Raw genomic sequence first — 10742 nt, forward strand, 5'->3', positions numbered from 1 at the left:
TTCTAGCTGAGAAGGAAGGCATCCCCATCAGATAACAGTTGGCACTGCCATCCCATCCTGTGCTGCAAAGAAACTGGGCCCCCATTGGCACTGAGGGTAATGAAGCTTTGTTTGCCTTCAGTGAGTCTGCTATCGGGCCAAATCTGATGAGCTGTGTAGCATGACTCTCCCAATGTGATCCCTAACTGAGCAGTGCCATGCAATGAAAACAAAGCAAATGGCACCGAAGGAGCAACAGGGAGGGACGGTGAACAGCTGTTAACAAAAGGTTTCCTTGGAGGGGGTGTGTGCTGCCCCCAGCCAGCGTTTGGCCCCACTTCCACCCTGTCTACTTGTGGTTTGAAATTCTCTGTTCCACAGCCAGGTAACCAAACAACATACTCTACCATAGTTCCCTGGGATTACAAACCCAAGCTCCAGCCCCCCCCCCCAATTACTAACCTTAACAACCATTTCAAAGGTGAAGACACCTGTAAAGACATAGTCAAAGTAACGGAGAACCTATAGAGAGGAAAGAAGTATAGATACAGTAACTGTACAGACAAGCCAGTTAGGCCTCACCACCACCACCTTCGGATAGATGACTCCAAACCAAATTTGTGGCTCAGCCAGACCTTTACTCCTGAGCTGAGGGCCCTATGATGGGAGCAAAACCTGTGCATAAATACATTTCAAATGGCAGCACTCAGAGGAAAAAGCTCCAAGTAACAAGCAGAAGAGAGAAGGTCCTATAAGCTTCCCAAAATCACTGAAGCAATCTTTTAGGCCATTTGGGTTACCCTTCTACCTGTTGTGAGATGTTTTAATATCACAATGGAGAGTTTTCCTGATCATCACTCTGAGTTAGGATTTTGAATATCTAACCTTAGTACCATCAACATGATAGAGTTCTCATTGTAAAGCTAGTGTCAATAACCTGTTTGCAGCAATCTGTCTCCATGGCTGCTCTGGCTCATCCCTTGACTGTTGATGCTGTTAGGAATGGGATGAATATTGGACTGCAAATGGTTGAAAGCAAGAGACGAAGCTTTTTCAATTTGGTGCAAGAAAAGCTCTTTTGGGGAACTGGGGATACTACCGAAAGGAAGTGGAAAATCTTGTGGTGTTGATAACCACAAGATGAGCAGGAGCAGGCTCTCAGGAAACAGAGAGACTGACATGGAACTAATGAATTGTGAGGTGCACAGCTCACTAATCACAGTCACACAATTAATCACTTAAAAAAATAAAAACAAATGTAATTTATCAACATACCTCCAGATTATTTTAACACAATACCCAACCAGCTGACCCCTGTTACTGGAAGTACAGAAAATACCCCCAAGGCCTTATCCGAAGCTCAAAGGATTTTGTCCATTTTTCAATAACTTTTCTTTTCAAATTTTGTTTCATTTCCTACACATTTTTGGCAAGGTTACAAAATCATTCAGTGCTGCCACATGGGATGCTACAGCTTGTGCTTTGGTTGAGCAATCACTTTGCAGCATTGCCTTCTACCTCCACTGTAGAGAGGACAGTGTCTCCTTGGGGTGAATTACTCCAGCTATGAGGTATGGAAGTTAGATGCCTGTTCTGGGCCCTATGATCCTTCCATTCATCTGTTAAATGGATTTGGGATCCTTTGGTGATTAGGGTGTATTTTATTATTTCAACCCTAATCCTAGCACAAAGGCTTCTTTTATTAGTACCCACAATACAGAAATCTAGGGTATCAATCAGCCTTGCTTCCTACCCATCCCCACTGGGGATACTGCTCTAATTATTTCACTCATTTTTCCTTGGGGATATTGCACCAAATCTGTCCAGCAAAGCTCTTGAAAAAGAAAGTGCAGTGTAAGCTGCTTGCAGAGCCTGGCCATGATTTATTTCTTCCCCTCCCTTTCTGCCACTGCCTCCCTCTTAACCTATTTAAACCCAGCTGCCTTTGGTCAAATCTGCCTTTGCATTTTTAAATTAGTTTCATGCTGCTGTGACGCCATCTTTCTCTATGCTTGTCTGAATGTTGTTTGGAGAAAATTCTTTTAAAGCAGTGCAGAGGTGCAATGACAGTGGAGCCGTCCGGAAAGGACGATAAACATATGTGGACGTGCAAAAGTATGCTAGCACTCTTGAGGTGTGAAAATGACACCAAATGTAGACAGCTTTTTTGAAGATGGAGTCAAAAGGCTGGGACACCGGTGGGAAAGACAAATGGAGGAGGAGGAGATTGGATTTATACCCCACCCTTCACTACCCAAAGGTTTCTCAGAGCGGCTTACAAGCTCCTTTCCCTTCCCCTCCCCACAACAGACACCCTGTGAGGTGGGTGGGGCTGAGAGAACTCTGACACAAACTGCTCTTTCAGGAACAGCTGTGCCAGAGCTTGTGACTGACCCAAGGTCACATCAGCAGGTGCAAGTGGAGGAGTGGGGAATCAAACCTGGTTCTCTCAGATTAGAGTCCGCACACTTAACCACTACACCAAATGCAGATTCAGCCTTTCTGTGGAAGTCATAAAGAAGGGAATAGGCTTTTTGCTTATTTCTATTTACTTCCGTAGCATCCCCCAACTGATCCTGCAGTAGGCTGTAATATTATGGATAACATTATGGAATTAGGAGGAGGACTGCTTCCACATCAAGGATTTCTCATGTCTCCTCCACTCGACTGGTACTTTTTTCATGTTTCTACACAGCATCATCCTGTTTGTGCACAGACCATTGATAGCCGATTCTTTTACACAAGAATTTTGCTTTATTTTAAACCTGCAAAAAAAAAAAAAAAGGTATTTCCTGGACAGGATGCTATCCATAGGAGCAGTTTCTTGTGTGCATAATTGCAGAACTTCAGTGAAGTGCTAGTCAGTTACTCTTTTCATTTCTTGATCACAGCAAGGGGCCAGTCCCTGGCAACAATTAGCATAAACAGGAGATAATCACCTGCCTTATAGACAGAGGGGATTGTCGGAGGCTCTGCAAATACAGGTTTGTTTGTTTTTTAAAAGGTTGTTAAAGGTATTGTTACTCCTATCCAGCATTACTCATGCTTTTTTTTTTAAAGCAGAAGATAATCACCTGTCTTTTGGGGGGGGGGAGAATTGTTCAAGGTGTTTACAAATACACGGAGTTTAATTCTTTTAAAGGTATTATGATATTTCTATGCAGTGCAGAGAATCCTGACAGTCATGTGAAAACATGGGGGGGGGCCCTTCCATGTACTACAGGCACAAGAGGGAAACCACCACTAAAAATGGGGAGAAAACAGATTACACGGAGCTTTCTGGAATTTCTGGAGTCTCCAGTCCACTGCAAGGGCGATTTCACACAGAATCGCATCAGCAACTAGAGTACCATGGAAAATTACCCTGGTGTGGAAGCAGCCTGGGAAGAACAATCCATCCCTAAATCACTTTTGTTAAAGATTCTCAGAAGGCCAGTGGATGGCTGAAATCCTTCCCATGGGGAAACAGTAGTTGGGAGAAGAGCATAAGGGAAAGCATAAACCTAGATCACAGTCTGATTACGCCCACTCACCTTGAGGTTACCTTGAACTGAAACATACATAGAGGAGAACTTATCATTATTCCTTTATTTTCTTAGATAATTTGGCCTAGAAATGTAAAAGACACCAACAGATCCTGTTTTCTCCCACCACGTAGGCTTACCAAGTGGGGGCGGGGGATCCGCATGTCTTCACAGGATCCCTGCCACGGGGACGGCGATACGTGTTGCACCCGCCGTCGCCCCGTTGCCAGATCGACGCGTTGCGTCACATCCTGGCGACGGCGGTGCAACACGTATCGCCGTCCCCGCGGCAGGGATGCTGTGACGTATTGCCGTCCCCGCGGCAGGGATCCTGTGAAGAAGGCACCCGCTATTGTGCGGAGTGCCCCAAGGTGCAGTGCTTTCCCCAATGCTGTTTAACATCTATATGCACCCCCTCGCCCAGATTGCCCGGAGACATGTGCTGGGTTGTCATCAATATGCTGACGATACCCAGCTCTATCTGTTGTTGGATGGTGTCTGGGCCAGTCTGCTTTAACAGAAGAGCACTCAGCTGATGCTGATAGCCCCAGCAGCACCTCTGAGGCTCAGCCAGCTGATGCTGCTAACGACCCTGAGACAGCAGAGGCAGGTCCTAGTGCCCCAGTTGATGAAGACAGCAGGCACTCCAGCCCCATGAACACTGGGAACACGGAAGAGACAACCCAAGATCGTGGGGAAACTTTACAGGCTGCCTCGCCTCTGCATTCCCCAGAGCCAGGGGAACACAGGAGGAGTCGGGCACGCTTGGAGCTCCTCGAGAGGAGGCAGAGCACACGCCTTGCTGCCCAGTGACTGCCAAATCAAGAGGAACACCTGGAGTTAATGGACAGCGCTCCTGCAAGCAACGAGACCCAGCTGTGAGCTGCTGATAAAAGGACAGGGCTGAAAGAAAGAAGGCGTGGGAGCAACGTGTTATCTCTCTGGAGAAGTGCCTCCACACCACACCGACCTGTTTCTGGCTGCTATTCCTAAACCTTTGGCCTTGACCTCGGACCTGCTTGACAACGCCTCTTGGACCTGCTTGAACGCTGCTTCTTGGACCCTCGGCTGGCTTCCCTTGTGTATGACCCTTGGACTGAACTCTTGACTCAAGCTTCTGGTTAGTGATTCTGCCTCGTCCCCTTGGTCTTGGCTGAGTCTGCCCTGACACAGGACAGATGGCCTGTCAGACTCTAGTCCAGGAGATCTGGACCTGGCATTGAAAGCCATGGCTGGTTGGCTTAGACTAAGCCAATTGAAATTGAATCCGACGAAGACAGAGGTCCTGTGCTTCAGTTGGAGTGGCCCAAGGTTAGGGATCCCTCTCTCGACCTTCGATGGGGTGCCGTTGGTGCCAGTGCTGGAGGTTAGGAGCTTGGGAGTGCTCCTGGACACCTCCCTAACGATGGAGGCCCAGGTAGCAGCCACTGCAAAGTTGGCCTTTTACCATCTATGGCTGATTAGGCAGTTGGTTCCCTTCCTTGAATGCAATGACCTAGCAATGGTGATCCACGCACTGGTCACAAGATTGGATTATTACAATGCTCTCTACATGGGGCTGCCCTTGTCCCAAATCTGGAAGCTGCAGCCGGTGCAGAATGCAGCGGCAAGGCTGCTGTTGTGTCTTCCTATGCGGGAACACATCCAGCCCACCCTAAAACCCCTGCACTGGTTGCCTATAGCATACTGGATACGGTTCAAGGTGCTGGTTCTTACGTTTAAAGCCCTATATGGCCAGGGACCTGCTTACCTGAGGGACTGCCTCTCCCCACATGTACCCCAGCAAGCACTAAGATCGGGCTCCCAAAATCGCCTGGTTCTTCCGGGGCCTAAAGAGGCCAGGTTAGCTACAACGAGAACCAGGGCCTTTTCGGTGGTGGCCCCTCACTGGTGAAACGAGCTCCCAGAGAACATCAGGGCCCTGCGGAACCTTTTACAGTTCTGCAGGGCCTGTAAAACGGAGCTCTTCTGCCAGGCTTTTAAGTAGGGTGCCACCTCGACTTTATGGCCCTGGCCCGATTACCAACTGTACCAACAGTACCAACAGCCCCACCAACTGACTCCTCCTTGGAACGCTGGGCAGCCGAAAAGCTGAGCGGGAGCCTGATGACACCATTCAGCTGATAGTTGATGTTAGAAGATCGCCATTTTTAAATGTAAGTTATGTTTAAATAGTATGATTTATATTGACTGATAGTTTTAATTGGAATTGTAATGTATATTTATTATCTTGTTAGCCACCCTGAGCCTGCCGAATGGCGGGGAGGGTGGGATAAAAGTGTAAATAATAAAATAATAAATAAATAAAATAAAATATACCTAAGAGGGAGGCCAGAAAGCAGCCAGGAACCCCTCCAACATGTTAGATCCAGTTCCAGCTGAGAGTCCGCCTTCCAAACGCCAAGGAAGGGGACATCAGAGGGAGGGAGGAGAAGAAGCAGTTAGACACCTCTCCATCATGCTTGGATCCAACTCAGCTAGGAATTCACCTCCAAGAAACATTTGGTATTAAACCTTAATTGTCATTTGTGTTAGTTTTCAAATCCTTTGAGCCCCTTTGAAAGTCAATTTAAAGCTTAAAGGTTGCAGAAAAATATAAATAGGTAAGTACCCAAAGCTTCATCTAGGAAGTGGAAGAACAAGTGCTTCAGTGGAGATTCACAGAAGATAAGGCTATGTAGACAGAACTTACATTGTTACGGGGAGCACTTGGTTGAACAGGATCTTCAGCGGCTAGTGCAATGCTGCTCATGGCAATCACCATCAGGATGGTGATCTCAAAGTAACGCAGATTGACAATGTAATGACACAGCCTCCGGAATCTATGAGAAATATACAAAAGCATGATTTATTAAGAGGCACCAGTGCCAGGCAGATGGGCACATTTCCCCTGTTGTATCAGGTATCTGTTGGCTACCATCGATCACCAGTCTTGGGTTCTGGATCATATGCCAATCTTCCTAGTATCTCCTAGTACTGTTCTGAATCAATCATATGAATCCCACCAGTATGATACTCCTCCTTCTCTGACCAAGTTCACATGCATTCAGACAAGCTGGTTTTCGGCATCCATCAGTGCTCCAAAAAACCAGCTCTTGCAATATCAAGAGCCACTCCTTTGAATTAAATCACAAATATGGAGTGACCCAGTCAATTAACCCATTTTCTTATTTTAATGCTATGTGGGCTATGGTATCCATATAATGGCTCCTGCAAAGTCCAACAAACACTCACGGATTAGTGGTGGAAAGAATGAACATAGAGCTGTATGGTGGCATGGGCTTGGGACCATTATCTCCTCCATCATCATCTTCTTCCTCCTTTTTCTCTTCCTCCTTCTTGGGCAGAGGCTCAGGGTTGGCATTCTTATTCACTGGCAAGCAGGAGAAGTACAAAGAGAGTGTGGTCAGCCTCAAAGTGTTACTTTTTCCTGTGCTTACTTGGTATGGATTCAGCCTATACCAGATAAGGTAAAGCTTGTATTGAATTGCAGAATGGCCTGGTTCTATTGCAGTTGACCCATTTCAGGAGGTCCATCCCAGAGGAGAAGGGAGAATAACAGGGTTATTGATGTGAGTTCAGGCTCATAAAATGCCCCTAGACTATTTGTTGTTTAGGGATCTGTCAGAGGAATACTATGTAGGGATACACATAGGTGCAGAGTGATTGGACTGGCACACTGGCATATATCTACACAAACACAGAGTCCCAAATATGTATTCACTTACCTACTCCATTTATCTGCTGTCTTTCCATAAAAGGCTCAATGGCACTTACAACTGAGAGTACTAATATTTAATAAATGTACCATCTTTATTTGATATCTGTCAGGTATAGAGTGTTTCCATCTGTGCTTGGGGCTCTTTGACAGTGCAACACAACAGGCATATTCTCAGGCTGCTATGACAGATACCTATAGACTCATCCAAAGAGATCCTGTGTACCTTCAGGACTCCAAGAATGTACAGAGATATCAATAAATACATTCAGACACTAAAGGGGGGATACCCACATGTGATAGACTGCACTTTTAAAAAGCTTAGAAGTGCTGTACAAACAACTAAAAGACTGTGAAGGGTTAATACTTCACAGGAACAAAGAGCCTTGAGTGACAGGCTGCTCCAAGCAATCTGATTGGTTAACATCAGCTGAGCAGAGAAAGACTTGACAGCTGCATGCTGAGGAGAGATTAAATCAGATGTCCACCTTGACTGAGCTGAGTACTGACAGTCTGATTTCAGCCCTGGCTGAGAAGAGTAGAGCAATGACAGTTTCAGAATTGAGCCTTAGCTGAAAGAAGTTTAACAGAGACATGCGGACTGTGGGAAAGTTGGCAAGGAAGTTTGGGAAGTAAACAAAGACTCCCATTTGGGCCAAGGAAGGGGGATAGATCTTCTAGAGAGAGAATTCCCTACCCACTCAAAAAGGGAGTTAACTCTGAAGAGTACACTTAGGTACAAAAAATCAAAGGCACAGATATAGAATGGGAGGGACTTGGCTTGACAGCAGCACATGTGAGAGGGATCTGGGTGTTCTGGTTGATCACAAGCTAAACATGAGCCTGCAGTGCAATGTGGCTGTGAAGAAAGCTAATGCAATCTTAGGATGCATTAACAGAAGCATTGTGTCCAGATCAAGGGAGTTGGTAGTTCCGCTCTATTCTGCTATGGTCAGGCCTCCCCTGAAGTACTGTGTCTAGGTTTGGGCACCACATTTTAGGAAGGATGTTGACAACCTCGAGCATGTCCAGAAGAGGGCAACCAGGATGGTGAGTGGGTTTGAATCTAAGTCTTATGAGGAAAGGCTGAAAGAGTTGGGTATGTTTAGCCTGGGAAAGAGAAGGCTTAGAGGGGACATGATTGCAGTCTTCAAGTATTTGAAGGGCTGTCATGTAGAAGATGGAGCAGATCTATTCTCTCTTGCTTCGGATTGCAAGGCTAGATCCTAACTGTAAGTGCGGGAGGTGGATGTTTTCAAGCGGAGGCTGGACGACCATCTTTCGGGTATGTTGTTGAGCTATCTTTTGGCTATGCTCCTGCAGAGTGCAGGGGGTTGGACTAGATTACCTGCAAGGTCCCTTCCAACTCTAACATTCTATGATTCGATGAATTCTACTAATATGAAGGGGGGGGGAATCATCATCTTCCCCACTTTTCATGATTTCATAAATTGCTATCATATTCCACTGTATATTTCATCTTTGTGTTTAATTGGGGGGAAGGTTAGAGTGCAAGACAGCCTTACGCCATATTGTCCAGCCTGCCAGTTAAGATCTGCCCCATAAGCTCTGTTCTCTGTGCCCCTGCCTTCAGAGGTCAGGCAGGCAGCAACCAGAGATGTGTTTTATTTCCTGCAGTGGCACCTCATTTATGGAATGCTCTTCCCCTTGACGCTCACTTGGCTCTTACTTTGCTTTCTTTTAAGCACAAGGCCAAACTTTTTGGTTCACCCATGGCCAGCTTCATCAACACTACAATGCAGCATCCTGACGCCAAGGTTTTCACACCTGTCCAGATGCCATCCTTTGAGTAAGGTTTTAGATTACAATATTGGCCATCCCCTCTAGGTAACCACCCCTCCCTCCATGCAACCAATAGGATTGTTTTTGGGATGGACTAACAGGTAGGTGGGCCAAGAGGTTGGAACAGTTACCACCCATCTCTTGAACCCACTAGAAAAGGAGAGAACCAGTCACCTGGCCCCTCCTACTTGATCAACTAGCATCTCCCCTTGCAACAACCCCTGTCTGCTTTTAACCCCTCTTAAGTCCCCCTTGCTACCCCCAACCCTTGCCTCTACTGCCCATGCGTTCCGGCTGGTTCTGGTCGTGTGTGAATTCCTTATTTTTCTATTTCTTCCCCTCTATTCTTCATTGGGACCACCAAGCTGCAAGACAGATAAGTATCACCCGTCATCACCCCCACCTGCTAATGCAACCGTGCTTATTTTAGTACTGGAATTCTTAGGAACTTGATTGAATGTGTGAGTGCATCAGTATTGTTTGTATGAAATATACTTTTAAGTAAAAGACATCTATTTTAAACTAAGCCTCGAATCCTTTACTGGTGACCCTTGGTGGGAACAGGACTTTGGTATGAACTGGCAAGAACCCATTTATAAATTGTCAATTGCTGTAAATAAAGCAATTCGCCTAACAGATCTTAAGAGTAGGGATGGGCATGAACCTCCCCATTAACCTAATTTCATCACAAACATGGATGGTTTGTGAGGCCTCAGTTCATGAGATCATGTTGCCCACGAACTGCTGTGTTTTTGACAGAGGTTTGTGGTGGTTTGTGAACTAGACGATCAATTAATCATCAAAGCAACAGGAGGGATGGTCTTAGCATCACCAGCTGCCCTTGCTATTTTTGTTGTTGTTCAGTCGCACAGTCGAGTCCGACATCTAACTTGCCACCCACTACCACGCTTGACCTCCCACCTCCCCCATGCACTTTGGAACCTAAGATCCTTGACTACTGCACCTCTGGACACTCGCCCTCTGGGCTTGGCATCAATGCGCGGATTTAGATATCCGCACGCAAGGGGGCGTCTTCGCTATTAGATATATAGATATTGTGTTATTTTTGAGTTTCAAAATGCCTTGAGTAAGTGGACAAAATTTACTTCTTCCCCGTGTGGACATTTTTAAAACTCCAGCTTGGTCCATCCATTACCTGTAGTTCCCACTGTCTCCTTAAATGAAACAAAGCCTTCCCCCAACTTCAACTATCTAGCTCTAAGGATGCAATGCATTTGGTACTCACCTTGCATGGTAGCATTGTTAATAGGTGGTGGGAAAGAGGGTGGGATCTCCACTGTTGTGTGCTCTGGTTTCTTAGCCGTTTGGGGTGGATTGTTTTGGGTGGTGGGGTTAGTAACAATGAGGCTGTTCTCAGGGTTCTTAGGGGGTCCTGGGTTGGATGGATTACTCGGGTTATTGGGCACACGACGACTGCCAGAATTCTGAGAGTTAGGGAGTGGCTGGTCTAAGGGAACAGGTAGGTTTTGAGGGTTGTGGCTTGGTGTGGAGTTTGGGTGACTGCCTCCTTTGGTAAGATTCTGAGGGTGGCTGATGGGGTGAGGATCTGAGGTTTCATTGGTTGCCAGCTTATTGTTCTTCATGTTGTCAATATCCTCAGCCACAGGGGGCTCTATGCGTCCCATATCTTGTTGGATTGGTCGTGTAGTAGACAGGTTTGGTCCAGGTGGAAGGCTGGAGCCTTGGTTCTCTCTCTA

At 46.3% G+C, this 10742-nt stretch overlaps 1 protein-coding gene across 1 annotated transcript in view; it reads right to left on the bottom strand.

Moving 5' to 3' along the window:
• CACNA1A (calcium channel, voltage-dependent, P/Q type, alpha 1A subunit) overlaps window positions 1-10742 on the bottom strand; it is a 345585-nt gene that overhangs the window by 118632 nt on the left and 216211 nt on the right. Inside the window, exons 20-23 of the mRNA XM_015418872.1 lie at window positions 10271-10737; window positions 6738-6876; window positions 6196-6325; window positions 442-501 (exon numbers count right to left, since the gene is read on the bottom strand). Coding sequence (XP_015274358.1) covers window positions 442-501; window positions 6196-6325; window positions 6738-6876; window positions 10271-10737 — 796 coding nt within the window. The remainder of the gene's footprint in view (window positions 1-441; window positions 502-6195; window positions 6326-6737; window positions 6877-10270; window positions 10738-10742) is intronic.

Source organism: Gekko japonicus, unplaced genomic scaffold (assembly GCF_001447785.1).
Source record: "Gekko japonicus isolate JY-2015 unplaced genomic scaffold, Gekko_japonicus_V1.1 scaffold1769, whole genome shotgun sequence".
In the NCBI taxonomy this organism is placed as follows: domain Eukaryota; kingdom Metazoa; phylum Chordata; class Lepidosauria; order Squamata; family Gekkonidae; genus Gekko; species Gekko japonicus.